The sequence below is a fragment of the Rhinolophus ferrumequinum genome, chromosome 23 (genome assembly GCF_004115265.2).
Source record: "Rhinolophus ferrumequinum isolate MPI-CBG mRhiFer1 chromosome 23, mRhiFer1_v1.p, whole genome shotgun sequence".
In the NCBI taxonomy this organism is placed as follows: domain Eukaryota; kingdom Metazoa; phylum Chordata; class Mammalia; order Chiroptera; family Rhinolophidae; genus Rhinolophus; species Rhinolophus ferrumequinum.
Genome location: NC_046306.1, coordinates 40,051,182 through 40,069,073, shown reverse-complemented (window position 1 = coordinate 40,069,073; position 17,892 = coordinate 40,051,182). Strand labels below are relative to the sequence as shown.

The following is a 17,892-nucleotide window of genomic DNA, read 5'->3' as shown; positions in this document are numbered from 1 at the left end:
AGATACATGTTGCAGTATCAGATCCCATAAAAAGGCAGCCTGCCCCGCAGCTTAGTCATCAGCAAATCTGGGCACCAAATCCACGCTCTGCTTAGCTGGGAAGGGGGTGAGGAAGCCAACCCACTTCTATTAGGCTTCTGTCATGCGCCAAGCAGTAGGCTGCATACTTTGCACATAGGTTGTTTAACTGAATTGTTAACTCTCTGAGGTTACTATCACCCTATTATACAGATAAGAAAACTGAGGTTCCTAGAGTAGGTTGCCTGCCCAGTCATTCAGTAAACAAGCAACAGTGACAGGACTGAGACCCATATCTGTCTGACTCAAAGTGCAGGTTCTCTCCACTTGCTCAAGAGGCCTGAGGTCCTCACATCAATCAGGACCTAACCAACCACTTACTGTATGTGCTTTCCTTTATGGCAAATTCCTTGAGAGGGGCTCCAAATTCACAGGGCAGGCGAAGTGAAATTACTTTCTTCTGCATTTTGGTGGATTTACGAACCAGGAAGATCTAGGAGAGAAAAGAAAGTCAAGCTTAAGAAACATCTAGAAGGTTAGAACCTGGGCATATAATTTCCTGCACACTCAACATCCATGGATAGAATCCTCTTCGTTGTTGAACTGCAAGGCTCAACGCGGGACAGTCTACTCCCAGAGAAAGAGGTGATCAGCAGTGATCAGCAGTGATGCCACAGAGGTCTATCCTGAGAACTGGCTTCCATAGAATCCTATTTTCCCTTCGACAAAAGCTTTCCTGTGAGGTAAGAGCTCCCTTAGTCTGCAGAAGCATTTTCAGTTTGGTGAATTGTTTTTATGTTACACATTCTTCAGCCTGTCTTACATAGGTATCTTGGTTGATGAAATCTAGATTTTAAACAGGCAACGTGCCAAAACCATGGGTGGTGAATTAGGAGTTCACTGGCTAAAATTTGGCTCATGGGTGTATTTACAACAGAAATTTGAATTTGTTGTTAACAGTGAAAAGTCAGGAGTGTTTTGTTTCTCACATTAAAATATGAATTTCTCGCTTCTCTTGGAAAGTGGGATGATATGGCAAGACCAGGCATGACAACAATCCACTGGAGCCAAAAAATGACTGTTACATTTGAGAGATGTTCTGAAATTCATTACAGCCAACATCAAAGCTGGCAGTCCACTTATTCCTGACTCACTTCACTTTTTGACAACCCCCTCCAGGTCCTAATATTTCCTTCAGACACACAATTACACCAACCCAACTCCCAATACTGATGTCTCAGGACACCTTTCTGGCCTCAGTCACTGCAGAGGCAAGCATGCCACGTACAAGTACTGCTATGCAGGCTACGCACTGCACAATTCCAGGCAGCAGCATTTACCTAGACTACAAATCAAATGGCGCTCCCTGGAGTGTGCAGTGTGGCCGCCTGGCTGAGTCCTGGTTCTCTTCTGTAGTACATGATCCTTTTCCGAGGATCCTATCCTGTCCTCTTTCTTTAATTACTTCTCTTTCCTCTGCATTTGGACACTGCTCTCCGCTCCCCTATCATTCTTTATTTTTTCCATCTAATCTTCACTTTAGTTAGTCTATGTGTCCAGTCAATAGCTCTTAAGAAATGTTTCTTTTTGGGAGGGAAGTGGAGATTATGGGAATTTGGTGTCTGGTAAAGAGTGAGTTCTCTCTTTTTTCGTAGTATCCATGGGAAGGCAGGCATGGAATTCATCTAGCAGCCAGTTTTAGGAGTCAGTGTCTTTGGGACACTGTAAAACTGAAGCAGATATTTCCTAAATACTATCCTGATGGGTAAAAACCCAAAGCACTGCTGGAGGCAGCTGTGGGGTGGTGGAAAAGAAGCTGGTGGTGAACTCTTTGAGCCTTGGGGATCGAGGAGAGTACAACCTCTAGATCTTATTTCCTGAATGTCTACAGCCTTAGATCAGAGGTCAGTGAAGTATGGCCTGCAAACCAAATCCATCCTGCCACCTGGTTTTGTAAATGAAGTTTTACTGAAACACAGCCACGCTCATTCATGTACATATTGTGTACAGCTGTATCTGCACTGTAAGGCAAAGCTGAGTAGTTGTGGATAGAGACACACAAAGCCCAAAATATTTACACTCTGGCCCTGTACAGAAACAGCTTTCTGTCCCCCATCTTAGGTTATAAATTAATCAAGGATGTTGGCACACCAAGTACCCATGCCACCGTGGCTGGTCTTTCAAATCTCCTTTCCTCTCATACCTGCTGTTCCTTCTCTTCAGCATTCTCACTTCTTCTGGTGCAGTTGGCCTATCCTGATCCACTGCTCCTGTCCTTACCCTGCCCTCAGCCTGCCCCATCTTGTCAGGCAGGTCCTATCCAGGGATCAAGTAGGTGACTGGAGAGAACATCCCGCCTGACTTGTTCCCCACAAGGTCTCAGCAGGAATGGATGTGCTTGACACCCAGAGGGGAATTGCTGCCTAGCAACAGGGCCACCTCCCTCTTCAGCATTTTTGGCAGAAATGCAAGAGCAGACAACTCAACCTCCAAAAAGTGGGGGTCTCACAGAAGGAGGTCTTGATCATATAGACCAAAACCAGAGGCCACAACAGAGCGCGTTGGCCAAGGAATTCTCTGCAAAGATGATTACATACTGCACCAGTCACCCTGAGCATGTTCCAACAGAGTTCTTAGTCCTGTCTGTTTCTGTCAGATGAGAAACAAAGACTCACTTATAAATCAAAAAGTAGTAACAGACAGGCTCTGGCTGATAGGAAACTCAATAGCTTATTTTCGTGCCCAATTGTCACAACATTCCTCAGTGAGTTACCGATGGAACTTTCTTCTTCCCTTTCCATCCACTTCTTAATTTCTATCTCTTGCAGTGTATTGTTTCAAATCTTATTTTATCTGGGATTTATTGTAGCTATCCTTTTTTTTTTTTTGGAAGTAGACATTGTATACAAGTGCTGCCCAATAAAGCTCTCTGTGATAATAGAAATGTTCTATATTCTGCATTATCCTGTATGGTAGCCTCCAGCCATCTGTGGCTAGTGAGTACTTAAAATGTGGCCATTGGAACTGAGGAACCAAATTTTTAATTTAATTTAATTTAATTAATGTAAATTTAAATAGCCACATGGGGCAAGTGGCGACCATATTGGACAGCAAAGAATATACCAATCATTGAATAACATTTTTTTGAGGAATTTCTATAGAGTTATAGCATGGTCTTGATCAAGAAGAGACTGGACTTGGGCAGGTAGTAACTGAAGAAACTGAATTGGACTTTGATCCATGTGGACAGCCACTGAGAAAGTCCAGGAAAAATCAGCAGCAGCAATCAGGGCAGACAAGTCTATGACTATAGAACTTCTGAAGGTTGGGTCCCAAGTTGGATGGCTGGGTCCTGGCAGGGTTCCCAGGCTCAGAACGAAAGTAAAACAGCAGGGGCAACTGAAACCGCACAGCCAGGCTCATCCTCAGTGCTGCGTCTCAAAAAGTTAGGCCCAGGATCTCTGGCCAGTGTCCCTCATTACCGAGATACCCCGTTTTCCTGCTGAGTCCTACACTTCCCATATTAACTGAGCAGATGAAGACAGAAAGACAAATCATGAAGGGCTCTGGTCCTGGGAGCTGTCTCCATAGTTTCCAGAATTTCCCTGCATTGCAACCCAGGAACACTCTGGGAACCATGTTCCCTATAGGCTGGAAAGAACTTTCTAGAACTCCAAGTTTTTCTCCTTAAGGACCCAGCGGCCCTGCCTGCCTCAACCTGTTTCCCTGTGATTCTGAGTCTTACCCCTGGAGGCTGGGACTGTAGGACTTCTGCCGCCTCCTCCTCACTCAGAGTCAGCTGCAGCCATATGGGGTGGGTGTGAAGAAGCCGGTCCAAAATGCTGAGCCTGTTGGAGAGGGTGTCATAGCCAGAGTCCCGGGGACAGGTTTTCACATCCTTTTCTTCAGAATAGCCACCGTCCTTGTGTCTTACCATGCTAGGAGAAACAGAATTGGCAGGGGTCAAATGGCTGCGGCACAATTTTCCTAACACAGAGCTGTCCTACAATATCACAGACTAGCCTGTCAAAGCATATACACCATCTTGTCATCACCACCTCATTTGTCCTCCCCTTCAGACTGAAAGTTTTAAGGGGAGACACTATGTTATATTTCACTCTGTATCTCTAATATTAAACAGAGTACTCAAAAACACTCCACAGACCCAACTTTCTACTTCTAACCTGGTTTTGAAAAGGTTCTAAACATCCTAAATCCTGTTTAGTCTGTCTACTGGCATAAAACATTTCTTCCTTTGAGCACAGACCCCTAAGTGCTAAATTCATTATTGGAACCATGAGGTCCTAAAGACTATATCATAAGCATGACCATGGCATGCTCTAAAAGCAAAGACAAAACATTCACACACACACACACACACACACACACACACACACACACACACACTCCTTTTTGTGCCCAAATGAATTGGATTTCATTTCTTTTCATACATGTAGGCATTTTTATTACTAATGTTATTTATAATGAAACCTAACAGTGGTATGGTGCTATGCCATTCATAACATATTCATATTATTCATAATCACCGTAAAATGGAAATAGCCCAAATTTCTATGAACTAATGAATAGATAAATAAGATGTGGTATATCCCTACAATGGTGTTTTATTCAGTCATAATAGTCATTCATCCTTTTTATGAAAGAAGTACCGATCCATGCTACAATGTGGATGTACCTTGAAGACATCATGCTAAGTAAAAAACCCGAGACACTAAAGGACAAATAGTCTATGATTCCACGTATATGAAATACCTAGATAGACAAATATAGACAGACAGAAAGATTAGGGGTTGCCTGGGCCTGGGGAGGGATGTCGGATGGGTAGTGATTGCAAAGGAATGTGCAATTTCTGTTTGAAGTAATGAAAATGTTCTGGAATGAGATGTGCTGATGGTTGTACAACTTTTTGAATATACTGAAAATCACTGAATTGCACACATTAAATTTTGAATCGTAGTATGTTATGTGAATGAACTCTCAAAAAAATGTATCACATTGACTTCCATTGTCGCCTTTGTCTACACTAATCCTGTTATTGAGTATTTAACCATCATTTTATGAAAGAGGAAACTAAGGCCCAAGAAGTTATCGAGCCATCCAGAGTTATAAATAGGCATGAGATGGCAGAACTAGAAATTAAAGTGGCCTGATATTCACCCAACTCTGCAGGTAATGAATAAGATCATGAATACAGACTACGTTGCTTGTATCTATGTGGTGTCTACAGTCGGCCAGGCCCTTTGCAAACATTTTCTCATTTACTCCTCTCAACAAGCCCTGAAAGTAGCTACCAGGATCCCGGTTTAGAAAAGAGAGGACTGGAAGACTCAGACTTATTAAGTAGTCTTGCTCAAGGACATGTCTCTGTTAAGAGAAAGAGGGTAGAAATTCCAATCCAAGGCTGCTTCAGCTCTGGGGTCTCTTTCCCTCTACCACAATCAGAACTCTCACTTTCCCTGGCTCTCCATGAGCTGGTCATCAACACTGGTCCTGGAGCAGACAACGGGACCATCAGACCTGATCATTCATGTCCGAAGGGCCAAGTTCAGGTTGGGGTACACATGGTCTTCAATTGTCTAAACCCCCAAAACCCAAATGCGTGGCTTGGATAAAGTTTTCAACATTTAGAAAGATGGGTGATGGTTCCAAATGTAAGGTGAAAATTGGGGAAGAAGATGACTAATTTCCATGTGGACCCCTCCACGCCTGGGAAGTTGGATTGAATATAGGAGAAGCCAATCTAAGGTGATCATTTGTGGGGATGCAGACCCAATACCCACAATGACAGCCTGTGGGCTGGCCAGCGGCCCCATCCTAACTTCTCCCCCACACATTCTTGACTTTCTACATATTTAAAGAATCTTATGCTTCCATTCAAGATTTACATTTGGTTTCCTCTCAAATATGTGAATGTTTTCCTTTACCTCTGCTACAAGTTTTCAGATGGGGGAATCTGTGCCAAAAAAGGGGCAGTTTCTCATTCTGCAAATACCATTCCAGGGACTCTGGGTATTTTGAAGTGAATCTTTGAAGCTATAAGAACAAACTCTTCAAAATGAAGCTGGTGGTAAAATTCCTTTCACATAAGGTAAAAGAGGCAACTTTAGACCAGTGATTCTCAACCATGGCTGCCTATTCAAATTGCCTCGGGAGCTTAAAAATGTTTTGATGACCAGACTGTACCCAGATCAAATAAATCAGACACATGGTGTAGGATGCAGGCATCAGAATTTTTTAAATTTCCCCAGGCAATCCTGACATGCAGCCAAGTTTACAGCCACTACTTTGGATCAGCCCTTGAACCTACATGAGAATCACCTGGGGTTTGTTAGACCACAGAATCCTGGTTTCAGCCCCAGATATTCTGATTCTGCAGGTCTGGGGTAGGCCTGACTGCATTTCTAGCAAGCTCTGAGTAATGTTGCCAGTCTGAGGAGCGCTTTGAGGAGAATTTGCTTGAGACCTAAGAGTCAAATGTACACTTGAGCTCAGATCCAATTAGGAGGATTTTTTTTGGGGGGAGGGTAATGTGCCATTGAAAGAACTCAGAACCCAAATAAACATTTCATTCCTGGCGATATTTTATCAAGACCAAATTCTACAATCTCTAAAACAACAATCCTGACACTCATGTGTGCTGAGAGTAAATATGTTGACACATCTTCCTGCCTTAGAAGGGTACATCCTGTGACAGCTCAGTTGTTTTCAGAAGCTAAAATGCCTTTGTTCTGACAACTGACTTCAGCCTAGGTGTCTCAACAGGGAGACGGTGAATAAGATCTATGGGGCCTCATAAAGGAGCAACCATAAATTAGACCTTGTCTTTGCAAATGACTAAGCCAATGCTTTTATTCAGCCAGCCATTTGAGGTTTATAGCCTATTATTACGAAACAAATTGGCTTTTATCAACCAACCTGAAGGACAACCTTCAGGAAAGAACTGATGAAGAAAATGTTGAACTGGTGGTGATTGCTCTTGGTGCCCTGCCCAATCCCCCTTTATCAGATCGGGCACCCATGCCCCTGCTACCCCTCTTCCTGAACATACCTGGGAAACTATGCCTTCTCCTGGGAGCATATGCACTGCTAATGACATACTGACACCACATGTATGGGAGCGGTCGCCTGAAGGTGCAACAACTCTGGGGTGCTATTTGTGCTTCAGAGCTCCCTGTGGGATCAGGCTGAGGCTAGACTTCACCTGGCCCCATATCTTTTGCCTGGTTTCCTCCCCATCCCATCCTCTATCCCTCAGTGCTTCACAGGTTCCTCCTGAGAGCCTCTCTCAATAAATCACGGCACAAGAATCCCTGTCAGGGGCGGATGGGTGGCTTAGTTGGTTAGAGTGCGAGCTCTGGGCAACGGGGCTGCCAATTGGATTCCCACATGGGCCAGCGAGCTGGGCCCTCCGCAACTAGAATGAAGTCAAAGAGCTGCTGCTCAGCTCCCGGGTGGCCAGATGGCTCAGTTGGTTGGGGTGCATCCTCTCAACCACAAGGTTGCTGGTTCAACTCCCATAAGGGATGGTGGGCTGCACCCCCTGCAACCAACAACAGCAACTGGACCTGGACCTGGAGCTGGGTTGCGCCCTCCACAACTAAGACTGAAAGGACAACTTGACTTGGAAAAATCCTGTAAAGTACACACTGTTCCCCAATAAAGTCCTGTTCCCCTTCCCCAATAAAATCTTTAAAAAAAGAATCCCTGTCAGGCTCTGCTTTTAGGGAGTACCACCTAAAACAAAAGCTGATGTGATTAACAGAAACTGGTGATTCCTAAGATAGATATCTGCCTGCAAATATTAGGGGGACAAAAAATGAGTGGTTTATAAAAGATAAGCCACTGTGATATAATTGAGGAGACTAGAGGATGACATGGTCATAGTGGGACTGGAAGCACGAGAGACCCCCTCCTTCTTTGAGCTCCATCTTTCTAATCTGAGAGTGGTATCTTCATCATCACGTAGACTGATGCAAGCAAGAATTCATCTAATGTGATGCTCCATGGAGGTGAAACCTAACCTACACATGTAGCCTAGTAGGTAGTCTAGCATAGATTAGCTTTGTTTAAAGTTTATGACTTTGCCTTGATTAACATATAAGTTCACTTAGATCATGCTAAAATTTATACGTGTAATGCTATCTGGTAATTTGCTCAAAGTGTCACAGAAAGACCAAGACTTAGTCAGATTTTATCCAAACCTACGCAATCTCTGACAGTGATTGCCAGAACTATTTTCCAGGAGTAAGCCCAGGATGTTTTTCAGGATCAGGAGGTAAACTGGCTGAAACTGCCTGTACCAGATGGAGCATCCTAAGACAGCCTGAAGGGCCCCCCAGTGACCTCCTCATGAACCTTCCTCATTTTACTCTCATTATAATACAAAAATCTCCACCCAACAGCGGAGACTTTCCACCATTTTTGAACATGCCATGTACGTATAGCCATGTTTTCTGACTGCACGTGAGTGGGAATGTCCCCACCTACACGTGCAATGACAAAGTCTACCTCCATATTTATGCATGATTTCCCCTTGTAAAGATGCATTAGGTACTTTGTTTGGGGACACACTGCTCTGGGAACGATTCCCGGTATGCTCTTGCTTGCTGGCTGGCAATAAGTTCCTTCTCATAAAATCGTCTCAGAGTTGTCTTTTGGCTGCCAACTACTGAGCATTTGGAGCTGGTTTGGTCCAGTAACAAGTGTTATCACCTGGGTAGTCTTCCTGCCCCCAAATGTGTTTAACCTGAATCTACACGAGAGGAAACAACCAGACAAATCCAAATTCAGGGACTTTCTTCGCTGCAAAACTACTGGCCTTAAATCTTCAAAATGACAATATCATTCAATTAAAAAAAAAAAAGGCTGTGGGATTATTATAGCTAAAAGGAGAATAAAGAGACACAATTACTATATTAAGTGCATGGAATTGATTACATATGGTATCAGAATAACAACCAGCCATACAGGATAATTAGGGACATTTGAATAAGGGTGTATATTAGATAATATTATATGTTTAATCTCCTGAGTGTGGTAACTTCACTGTGGTCATGTAGGAAAATATTCTTGCTCTTAAGAGATGCATACTGAAGAATTTAGGCGCAAAGTGTGGAAATGTTGAAAAGTAAGTGTCAAACGCTCAGCCCTTCCCACCCCCCTCAAAAACAATAGAAGAAGGAAAAAGTATAGAGGTGAAGACAACATGACAGAATTTCAACAGTTGGTGAATTTAAGTGAACAGTGTTATTCTTGCAACTTTTCTGTAATGTTTGGAATTTCTCAAAATAACAGGTTGGGGAAAATATCTACCATCCCACTGGGCTTTTATGTATATAAAATTCATTTATTTTTTTCAACTATTACTACTATTTCCAAACGTCTAGGCCTGCTTTCATGGGGAGATGAAGCTCAAGTATGGATTCAGTGAGACCCACACCCACATGTGAAAATACTGGGCCAGCTATTGAATGCCCCACAAATGTAAGGTGCCTCGGGGGACAGAGAACAACAAACACTGGAAAACTCGTGTACTTCATCTGTCCCCATTCCAACCAACCTGGGCCTCATGGCTCTGAAGCATATTACACCCACTTGTGGGGCAGGGCTCCCCAGTACCAGTTACATTCTTGTCACACCCAATTTAAGGCCCTTCAGAGTGTGGGGTGAGAGTGGCTTTTCCACTTACCTGTATTCCCTTCATTCCTAGGGCCAGGTGTTAGTAGCCGAGGCATGTGTAAGAATAAGTGATTGCAGAAAGCGCATTCTAATGTAGCACAGGCAGAAAGACACTAGGCCTAGTTTTATTACATTTCACAGAATCAGATTCATCTCCAAGAAACCAATAACTTGCAGCAGAGTTTCCAAATGATGCTCTTTTTTGTCCTACTCCAGAACTCCCGAGGCGGGCACACTCTATCAGTGCAGCCTCTGGTGATCAGGGCACTCAGAAAGGCTCCCCTGTGCTCCCCAGTACATCACTCCCTCTTGCCAGGCTCCATTCCAAACAACACAGCAAAGGTATAAATTTTGGCTGTACAGTCCAGTCTTTTGTCAAACAAATCATATAACATAGACAATTAATAAAGCTATACGTAACATACATAAAACTTTGATGTGAGGTTGTTTCTGTGGAAAAAATACTGGTGAAGTAAATATAGTCAACAGCCTTCTATATATATATGAATACATGGGCTGGCCCAGTGGCTCAGGTGATTGTAGCGCAGTGCTCCTAACGCAGAGGTCGCCGGTTCAGTTCCCACGTGGGTCAGTAAGCGGCGCCCTCTACAGCTATTGTGAACAACTGTCTCTCTGTGGAGCTGAGCTGCCAAAGGCTGCCGTGGGCTCCCAGGAGAGACAGGTGGCGAGTGGACAGCAGCTTTCCAGAGCTGCTATGAGCAGCCAACCCTCCACCAACTTTCTCAGCCAGGGGAGGGGAGGGGATGGGGGAGCGCAAGGCTCCTAATACCAGCATGGATCAGGGAGCTGTGTCCTCCACAACTATACTGAGAAACAACGGCTTGAAAGGGGGGGAGGGGGGGAAGGGAGAAGGGGAGAAAAAAAAGAATATTATATATATATATATATATGAATCCTATTTTGTTGAATAGCAAAAATTAAGTTTAGTGGGACTAGATATAAGGCCAAACGCCAAGTTATTACTACCAACAAGGTAGGGCACACAACCATTTAGCTAATGACCTCAACACTAGTGCAGTGCTCTGTGTGGCTCTGTCCTCAGTTAGGACATGGGACAAAACAAGTATACACAAAAAACAAAAAGTCCCCCAAATCTTCTCTATGTGTCTTAAAAACACACCTTCATTAAGCTGAACAATTATATATTTTAAATGGACAATATGTATCAACATCTGTGATAAGATGTGCCTGATTATTTTTGAAGGACAAAATCTGTTTCAATTAAGTATCTAAAGTATACTAAGAATTTTCCTTTCTATAGCAGACTGTTAGATCATAGTACAACTGAAAACAATTGGTTTAGTCAATTAACAACTCTGAAAAGTTCTCACAGAACGGATGGCAAGTCCTCTGTGGAATTGAAGCAGGTGGGTGGTGACTCTGCTCAAGTAATATACCCCTAAACCTCACTCCATGGTTCCTGGACTCCCTTCTGTGTGTGCATGTGTGATGCAAGTGCCTTTGCACAAGCATGAACCCATCTGGACTGTGTTACATTTGCAATCTACCTTCAAGGAAAAGCCACCCTTAGTTTATCTAGGTATTCTGTTTTGATTCTACTTACAGAATTAATGGGCTCTGTAAACTAAGTCATCTGGAGAGACAGTTGGCTGACTGAGTCAGCAGGACTGTTTGGAGGACAGATTATCACAACTTCCAAAAAAATACTTGGCTTTTGGCCTTTGTCTCCTTCCTGGCTCCCTAGATCCTGGCCCCACGCACCCATGGTCTCCTATGTCAGGCTTTACAAAAGTGTGGAAGGGAATTCTCTTTTTGGGAGGGGATCCCTGCTTGCTTTGCCTGCTCCTTCCAGGCCAGTCCTGGTGTTAGATGTGGGACTGGGTAATCCACAAGGGCTGCTTTAGATTTGGAATTTTGAAGGGGTGAATGGCAGGCTCCACTCAGGTCTTACTTTCCCAGGTCCTACCTGGATTTCCAGCAATGTGCTCCCTGATAACCCTTAGAAAAGACTCGATGCTCTTCAGCCTTGAGGACTGGTTCCCTGCAGGTCCTCAGTGGACCTTCCAGACTTTTAAGAAAATCAACAGTTTTTCCTTGTTTACATGGTAGGTGCCTAATAAATAGTCATAGAGTGAATCAAGACAAATTGATGGGGCCAATTATTATCAATAGGATGCTAACTGTGTCAAGAAAACAAAACAAACCAAAAATAAACAACCAAAGCAGAGCCTAGAGTTCCAAGTTGCTTTTACCTAGGACCTAATTATGGCTTAAGATAATTAGCCATATCCCTGTGTTCCTAACACAAAGAGCTGCAGTCTTTTTACAAAGTGAGAAAAAAAAAACAACCCTCTGTTTTTTGTGTGGGATAGTGTGGATTAATTCTGATTTTTTATAACATCTCAATGGTTTATTAAAAATTGACAACATTTCTCAAAGAGTGTTGGCTATATCAAGGCAGCATATGGGGGCACCGTTTTAATTTTAATGTCTAGTACTTATTTTAATAGTTAAAATGTATTTAGTAGAGTTCCCAATTATGGGGGAGATACTAAATTTAACTTTTCCCCCAATTTTTTAATTGTGGTAAAATACACACAACATAAACTTTACCATCTTAACCATTTTATAGTTCAGAGGTATCATATTGTTGTACAACCATCACTTCTATTCACATCCAGAACTCTTTTCCTCTTGCAAAACTGAAACTCTATACCTATTAAACAATAATTCCCCTCTTCCCCATCTCTCCATTGCAGGCAACCACCATTCTACTTTCTGTCTCTATGAATTTGATTACTCTTAAGTACCTCATAGAAGTAGAATCATACAGTATTTGTTGTCTTATGACTGGCTTACTAAATTTACTTTTTAAAATAAATGTGAAAGGTGAGTTAAAGAAAAATATTAGCTAAATTAATAGTAAAGATGGTACGTGAATAAAAGAAAAATTGTAGCACAGCAGAAGAAATTTGGGATAAAATAATTTGGATTAGAACATAATATTTTTCCTGTATTAATATTTACAAATCTCACTCCTTGATTCAAGGAGGAAGATCATCCTGAAAAATGCATCTATTTGCAATCGCTCAGCCCTTTCCTTGCCTGTGTCCAAGTTGTTCTTAATTGTCCATGCATAACAGGCTCCTATCCACCTGTCAAAACTGGCCTCAGATTCTGTCTCCTCCCCCTCTCTCCTACAGCTACACAAGTAATTTTAGGCATAGGTAATTTCTTTATTCACTATGTCTATGCCTTGGGGCACTTACTGCATTTTACTCTGCATTATACTTCTCTCTCTCACAAGCCTGGCTTCACCCCTCAGACCATACTCAGGCCCAGCCCAGGGCAGGCATTGATAAAATGCCTGCTCTGGACACGTTGAGGACTGGGTAGGAGGTGATCTGCAGACAATAGGTTTATTCCTTGTGAGCGAGTAAGGGGAGAAGCTCAGTTGGCAATGGGAAACGTGGTGGACACTGGGTCTCTGCCTTAGCTTCTTTCTGGGCCCCCCCACGCATAACCTCAGATTCAGGCCTTTCTTCAACCAGGTTACAACGGAATCTGGCTGCTCAGTTCCAGGACACAAAGGGTTCTTGTCTCTGTGTTTATCAGGAAATGGGTGGCAAAAATCCCGCAGCTACCAAGAGTCCCCTGGCTTTTGGCCATCTTAAGGCCTGCGGCTAGAAAAGCAAGTAGCCTAAATTCTTCCAGAACAATAAATCCAAACTCCTTTAGCAGCTCCTTCCTCATTGCTCATAACTTTCCTTTATGGACAGCCCTCCAACCTCCTCCCATCAGCTGGTAAGGGGTGGCTTTGGGTGTAAAATCAACACTGAGTTTTAGCCTAGAATTGTCACTCTATGCCCACTAACATAGGACATTGGTGATAAGTGTTCCATTCAAGGCTCCCAAATACAGAATGTCTTACTCCAACATTGAGGATGAGATTTAGGTTCCAACAAAAGAGTTTGGTGTACACCAGCTTGATGAGCACAGGAGACGTTTAGGGGTAAACAGTATTGGCAGGAAAGCTGCCTTCGGTTAAGGCAGGTGTACCAAGTGAGGTATGGAAAAACCCAAAGTGGGAACCCCACACCCACACCAAGAGGGGCATTAGCAGTCAGCTATCAACGAGTTCTCATTTACCTGGAGGTAAAACCACCCATTTCCTGCACATCATATTGAATGCATCAATATCAAGTTGCTTACTTTTGTAAAGAATGTCATGGTTTCCATCTAGTCAACCTTGATTCTAGTCTCCCCTCAGTCTCGTAATCTTCAGTGGTTTGGTGGAAAGACTATTTGCAGTCATACTTGAATCAAAGCTAGACTTGACTCTTCCTAACTGTGAGGCCTTGGCCTGCCACTACATTTAGTCTCAGTTTCCCCATCTCTAAGGATGGAAAAAAGGAATCTGATACTAAAACAAAACCTGAAAAGAATTGATTATAAGAGTCTGGAATGCCTTCGGGACTATGTGTAAAGATTCTGTTCAGCAGTTTCCAGAATGTCTCTTTTATTGTCTCCTAATTTTTAGAAATTCAAAAAAAAGAAAACAAGGCAATGTGTTTCCATTCTATGACACAAAGACTATTCTGTAGACAAAATTCTGGAGGTTTTTTTTTGTCAGTTAAATGGGAACCTTTTGGAGAATGGCTCCTGGCTGGTCCTTGTACCTGAACCGGTCTCCATCCATCATTAGGGTCTAGTCCCCTGGACTCTGGTGCTTGCCATCCTCAACTTTTACATGAAAAACAGAAAGGATAAAAGGCTACTTCTCTTGATATTTTTGTACTGAAATTTCCATGCATTTTCTGCCTCTCTGGGGCCTCCCTTTCTAATCTGCTTATGTTAAGCACTTGCCAGCCTAACAAAGCCTTTTCATACAATGTTGTCTCAACCAGCTGCCATGGCAAGAAGGTGCAGCCCAGGACATGGCACTGTGGAGGGCTTCCAGCTACAAGAGGCCAGTGCCAGAGGTGATCTTAAGAACTAACGACCAGACAGAAGTTGGAGTCCTGTGTCCACTATAGCTTTGCTCCTGGAGCAGCAGATACTTGTCTGTGTATCAAGAGGAAAGCAAACATACCCCAAATGCTTAAGCAGTTGCCAACATGCCAGCCATGGTGGGAGATGAACCAAGGGCTTCCTGGAACTGGGGCAAGAGAAGTGATAGGTCTGTGATCAATGGTTTCTGAAAATATGTTACTAGAAGAGGCCTTTTATATGGAAAGACAGAGAAAGCAACAGCCCAAGCAACCCCAAAAGATCCATCTGATAAAAACTTCTGATAAAAACAAGGACCAATTCCAATTTTTTGTTAAACAAATAGGTACACACACAGCAAACAAAAAATTCCCAGAAAACCTCTAATTTAAAAAATACCTAGTCGTTGATATCTTTACATATTTAATCATGAAAACACTTCTTTAAAATTTACGAAGCCGAATTAAAGTCAGGAGAAGAAGGGGGGCCCAAATTCATTTTGTCTACACATGGGGCCCTGGCTAATTTCTCAGTTTATTACTGAGAAATTGCCAGGTGAGCTGAGGAAACTTCCCACCCAAGATGGAAAAAGCGATGGAAAGAGGCCTGGGGAAGGGGATAGTCTTATAAGGTCCATGGCCTGTTTATACCTGAGTTGGGAGGGATATTAGAAATCATCCTGTTTCTCTCCTTTGAGGTTAAAACACTAGAAATTCATAGAACTGAACTTGGGACCAATTCTCTGACTTGTGCAGTTTCCCTACAATACACAAGTTATTTTAATTCCTTGGGGCCTTTTTTGTCCCCTTAAACTCTGAAAGGAAAATAACTAATGTATTTTGTGTTGTGAATTTTACTTCTGTGTGGCTAAAGGCTGCTGCTTTCTGAGGGAGGAGACTTTGACTTTTTCAAAAAGATTTCTGAAAGCATGTTGCAGGAGGATTTTTGTGAAAAACCTTTACGGCCTTTGGTGGTTTTTCAGCTGTATCTACTGAGGACTAGGAGGAGAGAACAACACAGAAATGGGAACAAAAACATGTATCTGCCTCTGGGCAGGAAGCACTGCCATTTTTACAAGAGGAGAAAGATTTGGTGACTTTTTTTGCTTATGAACTGCTTCCTCTCGTGGACTCTTCAGCTACAGATGAAAAGGGCAGATACCAAGCCAATGCTGGCAGGGGCCTTCATTCATTCCTGTAAAACTAAGAAATGGAAACAAAGAACCTGTTGTCCTGGGTACCCTTGGAGCTGAAAACAGGAGGAGAAGGAGCCAGGCGGCTCTAAGTCTTGGCCCGCTGACCTTTGAGCCTGAGCAGTGGCACACACCAGGCTTTACAGAAAGGCAAGCATTTCGTGGATTTGCAGTTCTTGATCTTTAAGTGCTTTGGGTTACTCTGGTGTTATTTCATAGTTAGATTAAATCACAACGACATTCTAACCAAGCAGAGATTTCGTGGCAGAATCAACTACCAACATCACAGAGAAGCAAGGTCTGTAGAGGATAAAATACAGAGGGTGCGAAAAAAATGTGTACACATTTTAAGAAAGGAGAACTATATTAAAATTGTATATTCAATATATACTAATAAAAAAAGATGAATACAAGTCATATTTGACTTCTGCAATTACAAGAGGTGCTCAAAGTGGTTGCCATCAGTGTCCAGACAGTTCTGATTACTGCTTGAGCAACATAGAGCAAAGTGTCCACTTGTATACATAATTTTGGCACCCCGCATATAAAGAGGAAAAAACCAGAAAGCTTTAGAATATGCTATTGTGTGTGCCTAGGGAAGCCAGCCACTCAATTGGAAGGTGCTACTCCTCAATAAAACTGGAATCAATTTCTAGGACACACTGTGCATTTCTAGGATGATCAAAAACATCTTTGTAAGTCAGTGAAATCATGCATGCTCTCCCACTTAAATGCACAGAAAAACACCGGAAAGATACATACTAAAGCGAAGAAGTAAGATACGCAATAAGCAAACAATCAAAAGTGGTTCTATCTCAGGGACTGGGTTCATGGTAATATGTATTTTTTCCATTTTTTGCATTGTTAATTTCCCACCATGTACATGCTCTAAGTTCATAATAAAAAAAAGAAATCGTACATGTTCTTTTAAAAAACCTTACCCAATATAAGAGATACTGTCAAGCAAGACAGACCAAACCGCTGTTTGAGGCATTTTTGAGATTTACCTTATTCTTTAAGGCTAATGTCGAGTCTCATCTTTCCTAAAACCATCTCCTACCTGCAATTACCTGCTTTCTCCCTGAGGTCCCTAGGACATCTGGTATATTCCTCTATTATGTCCTCATTCCGTTATATGATACTTGTTTACAATTTTTTCTTCCTGAGGTCATGTATATTTTCAGACTTCACTGTCTAGGTATTTTGGCAAATAGCACCCACTCAATAAATATTTTTTTAAACCTAATTGTTGCTACATTGGTAACAGTATGAGCAAAGAGTTCGTCAATCTCACAGAATTCCTTGAAACCATATTCCAAACACTGTGGTGCCTTGAAATCAGGAAACACCTTAAGGGATTAGGGGGGAAATTGATCAACGCAGTCATAGCAAAATATCCTCGATGGCATGATAGGAAAATGTCGTCCTGCAAAACTATTTCCGCTACACGACCTCTTCTAATGATGAACAAAGCTATGCCCCCCACCCCACCCCAGCACCCTACCTGGCCTCCTTCCACTGAAGGAAAGAACAGCTGTGTTTATGATATTACTTGAGTGTTTCAGACAAATGGATTTTCAACTATCTTTCAGAACACAATTTCAACCCAAGTGAAAGAGCTTTTCTATCCTGTTTCCCATCAGATGTTCTTTGAGAAAGAATATGAACAGGCAGTACTGACAAATACCCAAGAATTAGTGGAAATGTGCATTTACAGTTCTTAGAACTAGATTATGTGTAAGAGGAAAGCTTAAACTTTGATAACACCAAATACTTTTTCCCTGGGACCTAAGATACTGCCTGATACATCTAATATTCCGTAGCAAATGATTGTGAACATCCCATGTTCTACTGAACCAGACTGGAGCTCACAGGAAAAGAAGAAAACCAACCTTTCCAACAGGTGTGTGACTGTTCTAGGAGAGTGGCCTGCTCTCAGCTGCTGTGGGATCTGAGGATCTGCTCCAAGCCCTGAACCTATGGTGTGTATGCAGGTTTCCAGATATGGCAAA

At 42.5% G+C, this 17,892-nt stretch overlaps 1 protein-coding gene across 7 annotated transcripts in view; it reads right to left on the bottom strand.

Moving 5' to 3' along the window:
• The window catches only part of RIN2 (Ras and Rab interactor 2), a 234,493-nt gene that overhangs the window by 38,024 nt on the left and 178,577 nt on the right, over nt 1-17,892 (bottom strand). For all 7 annotated transcript variants that reach the window (XM_033094664.1, XM_033094660.1, XM_033094663.1 and 4 more), the window contains 2 exons: nt 3,764-3,956; nt 400-511 (listed from right to left, as the gene is read on the bottom strand). In XM_033094664.1, the coding sequence (XP_032950555.1) occupies nt 400-511; nt 3,764-3,956 (305 nt within the window). The remainder of the gene's footprint in view (nt 1-399; nt 512-3,763; nt 3,957-17,892) is intronic.